At 41.7% G+C, this 17,464-nt stretch overlaps 1 protein-coding gene across 20 annotated transcripts in view; it reads right to left on the reverse strand.

Moving 5' to 3' along the window:
• The window catches only part of DTNB (dystrobrevin beta), a 300,375-nt gene that overhangs the window by 256,666 nt on the left and 26,245 nt on the right, over positions 1 to 17,464 (reverse strand). For all 20 annotated transcript variants that reach the window (XM_073022855.1, XM_073022853.1, XM_073022854.1 and 17 more), the window contains exons 2-3: positions 16,662 to 16,729; positions 1 to 81 (exon numbers count right to left, since the gene is read on the reverse strand). Coding sequence is in view for 16 of the 20 variants with exons in the window: in XM_073022849.1 (XP_072878950.1) it covers positions 1 to 81; positions 16,662 to 16,728 (148 nt within the window). In the remaining 4 variants the exon portion in view is untranslated. The remainder of the gene's footprint in view (positions 82 to 16,661; positions 16,730 to 17,464) is intronic.

Raw genomic sequence — 17,464 nt, forward strand, 5'->3', positions numbered from 1 at the left:
GGTTGCATCGTTTTTGTACAAATCGTAATTTGCAGGCTGTTCTGTAAGTTGATAGTCGTATGACATCAAAATTCTGAGCACCTGAAAAAAGGCAAACAGAAATGCTCAACTAGATTTACCACTTAGTTTCCAAACGTTAGGAATTGACTCCATTCTACTGTATTGCCATAGTATACCAGTCAGCTAGGACTTCTTCTGTTTAAAAACTTAGGGTCAATTAAAACAATGGAGGGAGAAAAGGATAAGAAACACATGCATCCCCAACACGTGCTGGAACTCTGCTAGTCTTGCTCCTGATAGCCTGTCTGCTTATTGGAGAAAGCTCCAAGGAGAGGAACACTTACGAGATGAGTGACTGAACTACATGATTAGGAAAGGGGAGTAGGGCGGCATCATGAGAAAGACCCAAGCCTAGAGTCAGAAAAGCTGCATTCCTGTCCCAGCCTGACCAACCACAGAATACGACTGTGGTCATGCCCCTTGACTGTGGCCATGCGGTGTGCCTCTGCATGTAAGTGTCCTCACCTGGGAAATGAGGGAATGGACCGGCTGCCTGTAAGGTCCCCTTATGGGTCTGTGGCAGCCTGTATTTTCCTAAAAAATTTAAAAAAAAAATCGCCCACAATAGTATTTCTAGAACAGTATTTTATGTGCTTCTAGTATGTTGTCCCTCTCCATCAAGATCTAGAGATTCTCTCCTTCCACGTGAATCTGACCAGGACACTGTGACTGCCTCGCTGCACAGAATGCGGCAGAAGTACAGCGCAGGTCTTCTGGAGACATGATAACAGACGGCATAGCTTGCTCTGCTCTTGCTCTCCCGGGATGCTTGCGCTGGGAGCCCAGATGCCATACTGTGAGAAAGCCCAGACTGATGTGGAGAGGCCACAGTGAGAGGATCGTAGGAAGAACTCAGTCCACCAACCAAACCAGCATCAATTGCCAAACGCACAGGTGAGTGAGCCTTCAAATGATTCAAGCCCTGAGCCTTTTCTTCTGCTGAGACCTCAGGCATCATGAAGCAAAGTCAAGACATCAGCACTGAACGCTGTTCTGAGTCTAGGCCCACAAAATGCATAAATAAAATTAATGATTGTTTGAGGGATAAGTGATATATGGCCAGAGTAACTAGAACAAAGCCTAAAATTATACACGACTCTATAAATCACATTTTGTTCTCATTTTAATTGCTGTAAATGAAGTCTCCTTGAATTTAAGGCCACTTTAGATAGGGTTGGCCCCCCATGCGAGATTTATTTCACCTATCCTGCCTTTATAAAATCTGGCAGCAACTTTTGACTCAATAAGGGGAAAGAGAACTGGCACAAATTATCTTGTATCAGTATTTACAGGTATCTCTCATTTGTTTTCATTACATGGTATGGGGGAGGGGGGTGGGGGGATTAAAGGAAGGATTTTTCCAGGTTTTTGTTTTTTGTATACTGACCAAAAAGTGAAGGTTTATCTTAGTCTCACTTCAATCAACCTTCCTCCTGATGTCATGATTAAAATTATTTCCTCAGGTGATACCTGGTTCTCACAAAATATTTATCACTCTCTCTATATATATTATACAGTCCCACTTTCTCTTTTGAAATGTAAAACCTTTATTAAAATATAATTCAAAGTACAGATGCAGTGGCTCACGACTGTGATCTCAGTAGTTCAGGGGACTGAGGCAGGAGGATCAGTGGAGCCCAGCAGTTTAAAACCAGCCTTTTTTTTTTGAGAGACTCTATCTCTCCAGAAAAAAATTTTAGGCCAGACCCCATCTCTACAGAAAAAAAATTTAGGCCAGGCTTGGTGGCTCATACCTGTAATCTCAACACTTTGAGAGGCTGAGGAGGGCAGATCACTTGAGGTCAGGAGTTCGAGACCAGCCTGGCCAACATGGCGAAACCCTGTCTCTGGTAAAAATACAAAAATTAGGCTGGGTGCAGTGGCTCACACCTGTAATCCCAGCACTTTGGGAGGCCAAAGCAGGTGGATCACGAGGTCAGGAGATTGAGACCACATGGTGAAACTGTGTCTCCACTAAAATACAAAAAGTTGACTGGGTGTGGTGGCGTGCATCTGTAGTCCCAGCTATTGGGGAGGCTGAGGCAGAGAAATCGCTTGAACCTGGGAGGCGGAGGTTGCAGTGAGCCGAGATCACGCCACACTGCACTCTAGCCTGGCGACAGAGCAAGACTCCGTCTCAAAAAAAAAAAAAAAAAAATTAGCTGGGCATGGTGGCACCTGCCTGTAGTCCCAGCTACTTGGGAGGCTGAAGCAGGAGAATCACTTGAACCCAGAAGGCAGAGGGTTGCAGTGAGCTGAGACTGCACCACTGCACTGCACTCCAGCCTAAGCAACAGAGCAAGACTCAGCCTCAAAAATAATTTTTTTTTTAAATGAGCCAAGCAAGGTGGCACCCATGTGTAGTACCAGCTGCTCTAGGGGCCGAGGGAGATGGACCACTTGAGCCCAAAAGTTCAAGGTTGTAGTGCGCCATGACTGTGCCACTGCACTCCAGTCTGGGCAACAGAGCAAGACTCTATCTATATATATCATATATTATATATATTACATTATTATGTATTTTTATATTATATAAATATGGTATTTATAATATAATTCACATTCCATACAACTCACCCATTTAAAGTGTGCAACTCAGTGTTTACTACACACACAGTTGTGCAATCATCACCACAATCAATTTAAAACATTTTCATCATCCCAAAAAGAAACCTCTTCCCCTCAGCAGACACTTTACCTACCATGCCCAGCTAATTTTTAATATTTTTTTTTGTAGAGATGGGATCTCACTATGTTGCCCAGGATGGTCTTGAACTACTGGGCTCAAGTCATCCTCCTGCCTCAACCTCCCAAAGTGCTGGGATTACTGGCTTGAGCCACTGCACCCAGCCCTGCCCATATTTTAATTGGGTTGTCTTTTTATTATTGAGTTGTAAATGTTCTTCACATACTCTACATACAAGTCACTTGTGAGATACATGATTAACAAAATATTTTCTCCCATTCTGTGGGCTATCACTTCTTGTTCTTAGTGGTGTCCACTGAAGCATAAATGTTTATCATTTTGATAAAGTCCCATTTATCTTTTTTTTTTTTTTTGAGAGGGAGTCTCACTCTTGTCGCCCAGGCTGGAGTGCAGTGGCATAATCTCGGCTCACTGCAACCTCCGCCTCCCAGGTTCAAGCAATTCTCCTGCCTCAGCCTCCCGAGCAGCTGGGATTACAGGCATGTGCCACCATACCTGGCTAACTTTTGTACTTTTAGTAGGGACGGGATTTTGTCATGTTGGCCAGGCTGGTCTCGAACTCGTGACCTCAGATGATCCGCCCGCCTTGGCCTCCCAAAGCCTGCTGAGAGGCAGGTGTGAGCCACCGTGCCTGGCCTATCTATTCTTTTTCTTTTGTCATTTGCACTTTTGGTTTCAGGTCCAAGATGGCTTTGCCTAATTCAAAGTCAAGATGTGTAGGTATGTTTTCTTCTAAGAGTTTTACAGTTTTAAATCTTACATTTAGGTCTATAATCCATTTTGTGTTAATTTTTAATATGGTGTGAGATAGAGGTCCAAATGCATTCCTTTGCATGCGAATATCTAGTTGTCCCAGCACCATTTGTTCAAAAGACTATTCTTTCCTCACTGAGTGATTCTGCCACCCTTGTCAAAAAATTAACTGACCACAGATACATGGGTTTAATTCCAGACTTTCAATTCTATCTCGTTGGTTGTGTGTACATCCTTATGCCAGCGGCACACAATCTGAATCTGTAGCTTTGTAGTTAAGTTCTGAAATTAGAAAGTGAGTCCTCCAACTTTGTTTGTCATTTTCAAGATTGTTTTGGGTATTCTGGGTCATTTAAATTTCCTTATGAATTTTAGGATCAGTCCATTCATTCAAAAAAGCCAGTTGGGATTTTTACAAGGACTGCATTGAGTCTGTAAGTCAATTTAGGGAATACTGCAATCTTATAAATAATATTAATAAGTCCTCCAATCCATCAACACAGAATGTCTTTTCATTTATTTAGGTCTTCCTTAATTTCTTTCAACAATGCTCTGTAATATTCAGAGTATAAGTTTTACACTTCCTTTGTTAAATTTATTCAGTTCTGTTTTCTTTTACTATTTAGCTTCTTAATATATCACTATCTCAACCTAAATTGGAAACATTAAATATTAATTAGTAAAAAACTAATGATTTAAAGAAAGAATGGTGACAAAGATTCAAGGGCATTCAATACATAACCTGTCATTACATTACCATGGGTAGTTTTAATGTCTAGATATTTATTTCTGTGAAATATTTTTATGGGAAATACTAAGAAAACAAATGTGAACAGCTAGGAAAGGAAAGCTCCATCCCCAACAGATGAACAGAAAGGTTACTAATGATTGATCAGACTACTAGGCCATGTTTGCTCATGGAAAAGTAACTATAGGAAAAAGTCAGTGCACCTGGTGTAACTAACTGCCTTTCTTCAGACTCAATCTCCAGTGCAGTGACAGATTTGGGTACCGCAAAAGATGAAATACAGAAAATATCACAAAAGTCCAAAGATAACTGTAATACTTTGGGAAAATGTAAGCTCCATACGTTCCAGCCAAGTTTGCCAGAAATCTCTACACTGAAGTTTCAGGTACAGTCAAGAATTAAGGGTCGGCCGGGAGTAGTGGCTCACGCCTGTAATCCCAGCACTTTGGGAGGCTGAGGCGGGCTGATCACGAGGTCAGGAGATCAAAACCATCCTGGCTAACACAGTGAAACCCCGTCTCTATTAAAAAATACAAAAAAATTAGCCTGGTGTGGTGGTGGGCGCCTGTAATCCCAGCTACTTGGGAGGCTGAGGCCGGAGAATGGCGTGAACCCAGGAGGCGGAGCTTGCAGTGAGCCAAGATCTCACCACTGCACTCCAGCCTGGGCGACAGAGCGAGACTCCGTTTCAAAAAAAATAATAATAATCAAGGGTCACTCTGCTTTCCTTTGCCATTGTTCCTTATGAACATACATCACCATAAAGCCCAGCGGAAAAAAGATACAGAGATTAATAGGATGGCACACAATTCAGAAACTCTAGGGAGCCACGCCACAACAATGTTTTAGAAATCTAATAGCACTGCAAATCCCAAAATAATGTGTAAATAGTTAGATGCAAACAATAGCCTTAGAATCTTATTAAAATTATATTGTGCCAATATTCTACTAATCAGGTTCTAAAACCTCCCATATGTCTGCCTTTTTCTGGAGCAATCATCTTTCCTCTTTTCTTAGAAGGAAAGTCCTCATCTAGTGCCTCAAAGGATAGCTTTTATTTTATTTTATTTTAAGGTTGATCTCAAACTCCTGAGCTCAAGTGATCCTCCCACTTCGGCATCCTGAGTAGCTGGGATTACAGGCATAAGCCGACCATGCCTGGCAACTACTCCTTGCAAACTCCACAACTACTAAAATACTTCTTATTTGAGATATTGGCCCAAAGCTGATTCCCACTGACAGCTTCCTATATTTCATGTAATTATGCTTTCATGAAAAAGGATAAAGCTCTACTCTGTTAAAATGTTGAAGAAAAACGCAACCTCAGATGAGATTTTAGTGCACTGCAAATATTCCTTTGATTTCCAGACAAGGGAAAAGTTTTAGAAAAATGACAAATGTAGAAGCCAGATCAACTTCAAAGTCTTTTTACGAGTAAAAAGATATAAATAATAAAAGTGAGATAAGAAACAGCCAATTTGGCATGCCTGTGCACGTGTATGTGTGTGTATTGAGAGCAGAAGGCAGGATATGAGGCTAAATCTGCTAACTCCAATCATAGTGAAGATCATATGATTCCAGGGTTTAATTAGTATCATCTGATCATAAGCATTGCCTGACACTATGCTAATGTATAAAATTCCAGGTCCCACTGCAGATAAACTTCCTGAAACAAAATCTCCAGCAAGAAACCCTGGGACACTTTTTTTTTCTTTTTTTCCAGACAGAGTCTCACCACGTTGCCCAGGCTGGAGTGCAGTGGCGCGATCTCGGTTTACTGCAGGTTTGACCTCTCAGGCTCAGATGATTCACCTCAGCCTCCCGAGTAGCTGGGACCACAGGTGTGTGCCACCACACCCAGCTAATTTTTGTATTTTTTACAGAGATGAGGTTTCACTATGTTGGCCAGGCTGGTCTTGAACTCCTGAACTCAATGGATTTGCCTCCCTTGCCCTTCCAAAGTGCTAAGATTACAGACGTGAGCCACCATGCCTGGCCTGGAATCTTCATTTTCAACAAGTGCCCCAACAGACTGTTTTTGGGTTTTGTTTTTGTTTTGAGACAGAGTCTCACTCTGTCACCCAGGTTGGAGTGAAGTGGCGTGAGCTCGGCTCACTGCAACCTCCACCTCCCAGGTTCAAGCAATGCTCCTGCCTCAGCCTCCTGAGCAGCTGGGATTACAGGTGTGTGCCACCACACCTGACTAATTTTGTATTTTTAGTAGAGACGGGGTTTCACCATGTTGGTCGGGCTGGTCTCGAACTCCTGACCTCAAGCAATCTCACCTGCCTCAGCTTCCAAAAGTGCTGGGATTACAGGTGTGAGCCACCATGCCTGGCCCCAGTAGAGTTTTATAATCAAGTTAGGTTCAAGAAACACAACACAGTACTACCTAGCTCAACAAAAGGTATGGCTCAGGCACACTCTTCAAATTTCACCTTACAACCAACTCCAATCAGTCTGGACTGCACAGAGTCACCCAACTGCACTCAGCTGTCTCATCTCGGGGCCTTCACAAGTGCGGCCGCCCCAGTCTTTCCTTCACCTCCTCAGACCAACTCATCCTGGACCCCAGTGCTTCCCCCATGTGGCTCCTACTGCACTGCCACTTCCAGGAAACGAAGTTACATGAAGGCTAAGACCATTTGTTGTTGTTTCTGTTCACTGTTCAATGCTAACTAGAACACAATAAAACTAGCACCTGAAATAGTTACTGAGTGAATAAATATGTTAAAATTGGGAAGTTGTGTTGCTAGTGCAAAAAACTCTCATCTACTTTCTCTTAAAAATATACAAAATGAAAAGGTTAGACAAACTGTAGATACAATTTTGGACGTTAGCAAAGAAAAGCTGACAGAGGAGGACAATCAAAGTAGTGGAGAAGCCACCTCCTTTTAGTATTCTGTGTATAACACACCCATGTTTTTAGGATTCTTCAGGTAGGGCAGAGGACTCCACACTGTGTTCCAGGAAGCCATGGGATTTGAGGGAGGTGCTCAGCCAACCTGTCAGAGCAGAACCAGAGCAACCTCATCCTACCTAGGGGCTGGGTAAAATGCGGCGGAGACGGCTGGGCTGCATTCCCAGATGTTTAAGGCATTCTAAGTCACAGGATGAGATAAGAGGTCAGCACAAGATACTGGTCATAAAGACCTTGCTGATAAAACGGGTTGCAGTAAAGAAGCTGGCTAAAACCCACCAAAACCAAGATGGTGAGAAGAGTGACCTCTGGTCATCCTCACTGCTACACTCCCACCAGGGCCATGACAGTTTACAGATGACATGGCAACGTCAGGAAGTTACTCTATATAGTCTAAAAAAGGGAGGCATGAATAACTCACCTCTTGTTTAGCATCGTCAAGAAATAACCATAAAAACGGGCAACCAGCAGCCCTTTTTTTTTTTTTTTTTTTTTTGAGACAGAGTCTTGCTCTGTCTCCCAGGCTGGAGTGGTTCGATCTTGGCTCACTGCAAACTCCACCTCCCTGGTTCACGCCATTTTTCTGCCTCAGCCTCCCGAGTAGCTGGGACTACAGGCGCCCACCACCACGCCCAGCTAATTTTTTGTATTTTTAATAGAGACGGGGTTTCACCGTGTTAGGCAGGATGGTCGCGATCTTCTGATCTCATGATCAGCCCGTCTCGGCCTCCCAAAGTGCTGGGATTACAGGCATGAGCCACCGCGCCCGGCCTATTCCTCTACTTTCTTAATAAACTTGCTTTCACTTTATGGATGCGCCAAGAATTCTTTCTTGCGTGAGATCCAAGAACCCTCTCTCGGGGTCTGGAACGGGACCCCTTTCCTGTAACAAATCCATGGAAGACACAGGAAGTAAATGTGTTTTGTTTAAAAAGCAATGCAAATGGGGAGAGGAGGAATGAGGAAGAAAAAAGGAAGAAGGGAGAAGAGATTATAGAGCTAGAAGATGTAAATGTCATCTAATGTTAAATTGTCTGAAATTTTTCACAACCATTTATGATTGAAAAAATTTTTGGCTGGGTGCGGTAGCTCATGCCTGTAATCCCAGTACTTTGGGAGGCCAAAGCGGCTGAATCACCTGAGGTCAGGAATTCGAGACCAGCCTGGCCAACATGGTGAAATCCCATCTCTACTAAAAATACAAAAATTAGCTGGGCGTGGTGGTGAGCACCTGTAATCCCAGCTACTCGAGAGACAGGATAATCACTTGAACCCTGGAGGCGAAAGCGGAGGTTTCAGTGGGCCGGGATTGTACCATTGCACTCCAGACTGGGCGACAAAGCAAGATTCTGCATCAAAAATAACAAAGTAAGAAGTAAGAAATTTTTCAACAGATTATTAGTCCAAATAACTAACACAAATGATTTTGTTATCTTTTTCTTGGCAGTAAGAATAAAAACCCTGAGGGACAGAGAGGAGGCCAGAGGTCCCATCAGAGAGGAAGATACAAATACAACCAAGACCACTGAACACTGTAAGGATGACTCTCTCAGTGGGTGAACTAGGAAAAAAAGAGAAAGCATCCCACAAAGGGAAACGCAGGGGGTTCACAAGCCTTTCTCCACCTTGATTTAGATTTACATTTATCTGAATTTAACAAAAATAAGAATAACAGCCAAGCAAAGAAGTGGTAACTAAATGGCCGGACACAGTGGCTCACGCTTGTAATCCCAGCACGTTGGGAGGCTGAGGTGAGCAGATCACTTGAGATCAGGAGTTTGAGACCTGGCTGGCCAACTTAGCGAAACCCCATCTCTATTAGTAATACAAAAATTAGCTGGGTTGTGGTGGTGCACGCGTGTGAGAGAATGAGGCACGAGAACTGCTTGAGCTGAGATTGAGACATTGCACTCCAGCCTGGGCGACAGAGCAAGACTCCATCTCAAAAAAAGAAGAAAAAAGAAAAAAAAAGAAAGTAATAACTAAATGGATTAGATTATACAAAATAATACCAAAATCTAATATGTAGGATAAAGAAGATATCTTTTTTCTTTTTTTTAAACAGGGTCTCACTCACCCTGGCACTGGAGGACAGTTTCACAATCTCAGCTCACTGTAACGTTGACTTCCCAGGCTCAAGCAATCCTTCCACCTATCAGCCTCCCGAGTAGCTGGGACTACAAAAACATGCCACCACACCCGGCTAATTTTTGTACTTTTCTAGAGATAGGGTTTCGCCATGTTGCCCAGGCTGGTCTCAAACTTCTAGGCTCAAGCAATCCACCTGCCTCGGCCTTCCAAAGTACTAGAATTACAGGCATGAGCCACTGCGCCTGGCCCTTAAAAAAGATAATACTAAAAATGGTATAAATTTCATTAAGGGGTACCCAAAAATATTCCAATACCCTCATATTTGAAAAAAGTTACAAATATTGATAAGCTATATTTTAATTGATGTCGATATTTCCAGGATAAAGAACAGAAAAACATATAACTCACAACCAAGTAGAGGGAAACAATGGGATGGAAGGAAGAAAGAAAGCTCAGTTCCTCTAAGACGGGGAAAGAAGGAAGGAACACATCAAAAAAAGGACAAAATTGAAGCATAAAATATGATGAATAGGTAAACCAAAAATAAAACTCTAAGGCCCCCCAACCATCTGAATGAACTTCCTCCTCAGTCTGGGCTCTTACAATTTAACCTGGGAGACTGTTTCAGGCCATGATAGGAAGCTGGGATCATGCCTCACCGTACCTCTCAGGCATTAATAACAACACAGACTTTAAGCCTAATAAGAAACATATTGGCCGAGCACGGTGGCTCATGCTGTAATCCCAGCACTTTGGGAGGCCGAGGCAGATGGATTACCTGAGGTCAGGAGTTTGAGACCAGCCTGACCAACATGGTGAAACCCAATCTCTACCAAAAATACAAAAATTAGCCAGGCATAGTGGCAGCCGCCTGTAATCCCAGCTACTTGGGAGGTTGAGACAGGAGAATCGCTTGAAACCAGGAGGTGGAGATTACAGTGAGCCGAGATCGCGCCATTGCACTCCAGCCTGGGTGACGGAGTGAGACTCTGTCTCAAAAAAAAAAAAAGCAAAAAGAAACATATTACAACCTGTTTTCTCTGCAGTCTGCTACCAGGAGGCTTCATCTGTGTGAGAAAACTTTGGTCTCCACAACCTCTTATTGCAATCCAGACATTCCTTTCTATTGATCCCAGGTCTTTGGATAAATTCAACCAATTTTTAACCAGAAAACTTTTAAATCTACCTATAAGCTAGAAGCCCCCGACCTCTTCAAGTTGTTCTGCCTTTCTGGACCAAACCAATATGTTTCTTAAATATGTCTGATTTTCGTCTCATGTCTCCTTAAAATGTATAAAACCAAGCTGCACCCCGACCACCTTGGGAGGTCTCAGGACCTCCCGAGGGCTCTGTCACGGGCCATGGTCACTACATTTAGCTTCAAATAAACCTCTTCAAATATTTTACAGAATTTGACTCTTAAAAGCCAGACAAAATAAACTCTTCAGTGACAAGGCAAAGACTGTCATATTGTTTTTTTAAAAAACATTCTAGCTTATGCTACTTATAAGAGACAAAAACGTAAGAATTAAGAAATTTTTTAAGTAAAAGAACGAAAAGATACATACTGTACTAAGTATGCTAACTGAAAGCAAGCCAGCATTAGCTCTATCAATATGCTACAAAATAGACTTAAATGCATCAAAAGCATTACTAGAAAAAGAGGGTAACTATATAAGGATAAAGGATTCACTTTCCTAGGTAGACATAACATTTTAAAGGTACATGCATTCAAGAATTAAAGTTTTGAAAGCTAACAAAAGTACAGAGAAAAATTTAACACTCTTGATCAAAGCAGAAATATTTAATATCTTTCAGTGATTAAGATCAAGCAATCAAATCACCAAGGACAAAAAAGATTTTAATGAAATATGCAACAAGCTTCATCTAAATAATGCAGAAATCATACACATTATTTTCAAGTACTCATGGAATATTTGGAAAAAACACAAAACATAAATTAACAAATTCAAAGATTCCAGATCTTCCCTCATTTCCTGACCCAAATCCCAATTAAGCTATACAGGTTTTTTTCACTAAAACATTTACTTTCAAATTTAAAAAGATACTCCAGTCGGGTGTGGTGGCCCACACTTGTAATCCCAGCACTTTGGGAGACCAAGGTGGGAGGATCGCTTGAGCTTCGGAGCTCAAGACCAGCCTGCGCAACACAGCGATACCCTGTCTCTATCAATCAGTCAATCAACCAACCAACCAACCTATCAATAAAAAGATATTTCTAAGTAATTAATAATAAAAATTAGAGGATATAGAGAACTGATCATGAAAAATAGTAAATATCAGAACACTTGGGATGCAAAAAAACAATCACAGGAAAGTTTATTCTTAAATGCTTACATAAGAAAAAAAAGGCTGAAAACAAACGGCCTTAGTAACCCAACATAAGTTGTTAGAAAAATAACAGAATTGCCTAAATAGGAAGATGAAAATAGCACAAATGAGGCAGAGAACAAAGATATACAAAGAGGATCAATAAAGCTAAAAGTCAGTCCTTTGCCAATAAAATTGGCAAACTTTAGAAAAGACAAAATAAAATCAGCATCTCTGAGCGTTGGAGGCCTGGTATCAAGTACTCTGCACAATCAACTGGAGAACTTTCGCTTTAGCACCAGAGTTGGGGATCACTCTTCTCACCTGTCACCTTTCATTTTTCTTAGGGATTTTATATTATGTAAGAATCATAAACTACCCATTTATTTCTATGGAATATATTCCATTCTTCTGTTAATAAATATTTATCAAGGCACCACCATGATAAACAGATGTGATCCTTATTCTCATGTTGCTTAGAGTCTAAAAGAGAAAATATTAAGCAAAGAAAGAATAAACTAATTTCATTGCTGTTCATAACAGAAAATGTAAAAATACTGTCTAAAAACATAAAGGCTTAAGGACATTATATAAAATCATAACAGTAAAGGTAACACAAGGTTGAAAAATACAAACTATGTAACAAACCTGCACATGTACCCCCTGAATCTAAACGTTACAATTATTTTTTTCAAAAAGAGCTCCAAAAGGAAATATTCTGAACGCTAAGGTTAAAAAAACATAAACTATTTAAATTAATAAATTATTATGACTGCTTTTATGCTACAATGGCAGAGTTGAGTAGCTTGACAAAGAACTCATCATACAGCCTGCAAATCCTAAAATATATACTTTCTGGCTCTTTAAGAAAAAGATGGCTGGCCCCAGCACTGTATGAACAGAGTGAAGAGGAAATACATTCCTCTCAAGGGAAGCAGAGAACATCTGATAAAATCCAATATTCAAGGCTGGGCACAGTGGCTCACGCCTGTAATCCCAGCACTTTGGGAGGCCGAGGCGGGCAGATCACGAGGTCAGGAGATCGAGACCATCCTGGCTAACACGGTGAAACCCCGTCTCTACTAAAAATACAAAAACATTAGCGGGGCGTGGTGGCGGGCGCCTGTAGTCCCAGCTACTCAGGAGGCTGAGGCAGGAGAATGGCGTGAACCCAGGAGGCGGAGCTTGCAGTGAGCCGAGATCGTACCACTGCACTCCAGCCTGGGCGACAGAGCGAGACTCCATCTCAAAAAAAAAAAAAAAAAAATTCAATATTCAGTTATGACTTAAGAAAATAATGATAATGATTCCTGGCAAATTAGGACATATTACTTCCTTCACCTTTATCAGGTTAACCTGTAGCAATCATCACACTTAAAAGTGAAATATTAGAAATAGAGAAATAATAGAAATACTAGAAACATTCCCATGAAAATAAAAAACAAGACAAGGATGCCCCTGCTATCCTTCCTACTTTTCTTTTTTTTTTTTTTGAGTCGGAGTCTCACTCTGTTGCCCAGGCTAGAGTGCGATGGCATGATCTCCGTTCACTGCAAGCTCTGCCTCCCGGGTTCATGCCATTCTTCTGCCTCAGCCTCCCAAGTACCTGGGACTATAGCACCCACTAGCATGTCCAAGTAATTTTTTTGTATTTTTAGTAGAGACAGGGTTTCACCATGTTAGCCAGGATGGTCTCAAACTCCTGACCTCATGATCTACTCACCTCGGCCTCCCAAAGTGCTGGGATTACAGGCATGAGCCACCGTGCCCAGCCATCCTTCCTACTTTTCAATATAATATCTGCGGCCCTAACCAGTACACTAGGTCAAAAAAGGGTATAAGGATTACAATTACAAAAGGAAGAGTCCAAATTGTCTTTCTTTAAAAATGGTATAGTTACTGGCCGGGCACGGTAGTTCATACCTGTAATCCCAGCACTTTGGGAGGTCGAGGTGGGAGGATCACTTGAGCCCAGGAGTTCGTGACCAGCCAGCCTGGGCACCATAGTGTGAACCCATTGCTACAAAAAAACAAGAAAATTAGCCAGGCCTGTTGGCACATGCCTGTAGTCTCAGATACCCAGAAGGCTGAGGCGGGAGGATCAGTTGAGCCTTGGAGATGGAGCCTGCAGTGAGCTGTGATCATACCTTCACACTCCAGCCTAAGCGACAGAGCAAGACACAGTCTCAAAGAAAAAGAAGAAAATGGTACAGTTACCTACTTAAGTAGAAATCTATAACCATTAAGACTAATAAGAGTTGAGAAAGAGTACTAGATTCAAAATTGACATAATAAAATCAACATACTAAACGATACAACTGAATAATGGCTGGAAAAAGGTGATTCTGGCATCCACAGAAAGTAGTTATGCTGGAGTTTCTGGTTGACATTGCTGGAAATGAGGGGGTGGGGCTTCCAGCAGCAGATATTATAGTCACCCATGCAATTCCTCCTGTGAAGAAATAGAGGAGACTCAAGAAGTCACACTCACCAAACGTCTCCCAGACTGACTGTTATCCTTAAGTCAGAGGATAATTCATATGAGGTTTCTGTGTAAGAGTAGTAACATTCACAACTAAGTAAACCCAGTTCTTCGTAGGACTACTTCAGATCTCCACCCCATCACGCCAGCATGCCCATGTGTATTTACTTAAGGCACCCCAGCCTCTTCTTAGTTTCAGGAATGACTGTGTCTATGTATTTGGTTTCCTATTTTGTCTGCTTCCCTTTACTAACACGGACATTTCATGAAGTGAGGTCAGGGACTGTGTTTTGTTCTCCTTTGTGGCCCTAGCACCCAGAATAGTGCCTGGAGCATAGTAGATCCTCAATAAATGCACTAAAAGTTGAAGGGAAAAGATGACCCCTATGCTGAGTTTTGAAGGGCAGGCAGGAGCAGTGTGCCGGGTGGTGGAGGCAATGGTATTGTGCAAAGGCACAAAGGCATGAAACCACATGATCTGCAGGAAAGCCAATTCAGTATTGCTGGGAAGCAACATGCAAGGCATGTGATGGAAAAATTGGGAACTACTGGGCAGAGCAAAAAAGGGGCCAGAAGGGCCTTGTTCGGCAATCTTAGGAGTGGGGTCCTTCCCATTAAAGTGATGAGAAGCAAGTAAAGGAATGTAAGCAAAGAAGTAGCACAGATTTAGGCCAGGCACAGTGGCTCACACCTGTAATCCCAGCACTTTGGGAGGCCAAGACAGGCGGATCACTTGAGGTCAGGAGTTTGAGACCAGTCCTGCCAACATGGTGAAACCCCGTCTCTACTAAAAATACAAAAATTAGCCAGGCGTGGTGGTGGGCACCTGTAATCCCAGCTACTCAGGAGGCTGAGGCATGAGAATCACTTGAACCCAGGAGGTGGAGGTTGCAGTGAGCCGAGATCGAGCCACTGCACTCCCGCCTGGATGGCTGAGTGAAACTCCCTCTCAAAAAAAAAAAAAAGAAGTAGCAGCACAGATGTATATAATTCAATCTGGTAGCTGATCATAGACAGCAGATTTGAGAGGGTCAAGACTGGAAAAAGGGATCAGGAAATTATTGCTTTAGTTCAGAAAAGTACCAACAATTAAAAAAAATTAGTCATAAATACAACCATCCATATTAAGTATGTACTACTTACTTCATACTTACGTATGTAAGTGTCAGGCATTGTGCCAAGTGCTTTATTCACATTATCTCATTTAATCTTCACAACAATTCTAAGAAGTCAATGCCATTCCTGCTTTATGGATGAGGAAACAGAGGCCCAGAGAGATTAAGTTAACTTGCCTAAGGTTATTCAGTCAGGAAGTGAGGCAGCCAAGATCCAAACTGAGCAGTCTAACTGCAAAGCTGGACTCAAAGCTGCTGTGGTGTGATGAACAGAATCAGACTCATGTACATAGTAAAATTCAGATGCCTTCTGATTTCTTTGGAGGTAGAAGGTGAGGTGGAGAGAAGTGACTCCAAGGTGTCTGGCTTGGATTACTAGCCATTAGAAGCTCAGAACTACAAAAGTCCTTAATGATCACCCAGTTGGGCTACCTATCCAATGCCGAAATTTCTTCTTTACCACCTCTAACAAATAGTTATCCAGCCTATGACTAACAGGACAACACACGGCTTAGCTGAGTCAAACTCTGCCTACCATTACCAAGACCCTAAAGATATCAAATAAGTTGAGAGTTGGGTCTTCGGAGACTTTTACCCACTGATTTTCATACTGCGATATGCAGAATTCTAGAATTCTGCAAGGACCTTAGAGGCTATCCCAGGCTGGCTCTTCCTCCCCTCTCCTGCTTCAACCAAGCACTACCAATTTTATAATACTCTTATGTTAAGGGTCCCTATAAGATTTCGCTGGGAAAAAAACAGTACAGTACTTTTGAAAGGTTTCGTAATCACTGGTCCAGACCAATAACCCCTATTTCATGGCAAAGGAATTTGAGGTCCAGCAAATGCGACCTTGAGTTGGTCAAGGTCACATGGTCATGGTCACATAGACAAGCAGTCACAGAGCAAAACAATTCTGCAAGGATTGGGAACCACCCCACCTCTCTTAGCCATCTTCTTCTCTCTGTCTAAACTGTATAAAACAATGTAATTTTTAACAGAATATTTAAAGTTAAAAATATATCAAAATATACATTCATTCTTTTTAGTTTTCCAATATCTCTAGGTGTTGCCCTAACACTTAGTCCTCTCTGTCTCAGAACTGGTATCTAGTGGAAGGTAATTTATATAATGTATTAATCACCACCTGCAAGCTCACGGTAACAATGGAGTTACAGCAAGAGATCTAAATTGACTGGCATGGTACAAAATCACAGGCATTCTAGGTAACATTTCTACCTTATTATTTATGGCCTTGCCTAAGAAAGCAAGTCAATTCTATTAAAATATATGCTTCGGCTTGGGGTCCTTCAACTCTATGACTCTTTTACTCCCATTCTTCCCTCTTTAAAGCTTAAAACTTGTAACTGATTAAAGCTATGACTTGATTTAAAAAAAAAAACACACACACACACAAACATTCCTGCACATACGAACAAGGACTCAAGACTCACGCATTTCTATGAACAGCTGCCTCTTCTCTGCCATGGTCTTCCGCTTGTTCCCACTTTCCTCAATCATCCTAGAGACAAAGAAAGATACAATAAACCACTGTATAATTTGACAATTCAATCAAGTGCTAATCATTCTACTGTGAAGAGGTACAGGAAACCAAGTTGCAAATGCACATTTTAACAGAGTATCAGTAAAAACAAACTGGAAGCCTGATTCAGAAAAAGATAAACCACCGTCCTTTTATTTGAAAGCTTCTAAAATATTGTAAATCAATACTTATATGAGTTCATACAATTGCTTACTGTGCTAAAAATATGGGGCTGTCTTACTTCTAACTTTATTTTCTCTGCAGAGTCCTGGATTAGTTGAAGTAACTTCCCATATCTCTAGTGTTTTATATCGATAAACATGTTACTAAATATAATTTAGAAAATAAATGTAATGAAAGGCTGTAATAAAGGACATAAGAACAGTTAGCTTATACATAAAATATATATGAATATTCAATTTCATATTAAAGAAATCAGGTATTAATCCCTCATATGGTTTGGCTGTGTCCCCATCCAAATCTCAACTTGAATTGTATCTCCCAGAATTTCCATGTGTTGTGGGAGGGAGGTAACTGAATCATGGGGGCTGGTCTTTCCTGTGCTATTCTCGTGACAGTGAGTAAGTCTCATGAGATCTGATGGGTTTATCAGGGGTTTCTGCTTTTGCTTCTTCCTCATTTTCTCTTGCTGCTGCCATGTAAGAAGTGCCTTTCACCTCCCACCATGATTCTGAGGCCTCCCCAGCCATGTGG

This window comes from Chlorocebus sabaeus, chromosome 14 (genome assembly GCF_047675955.1).
Source record: "Chlorocebus sabaeus isolate Y175 chromosome 14, mChlSab1.0.hap1, whole genome shotgun sequence".
Taxonomy (NCBI): Eukaryota; Metazoa; Chordata; class Mammalia; order Primates; family Cercopithecidae; genus Chlorocebus; species Chlorocebus sabaeus.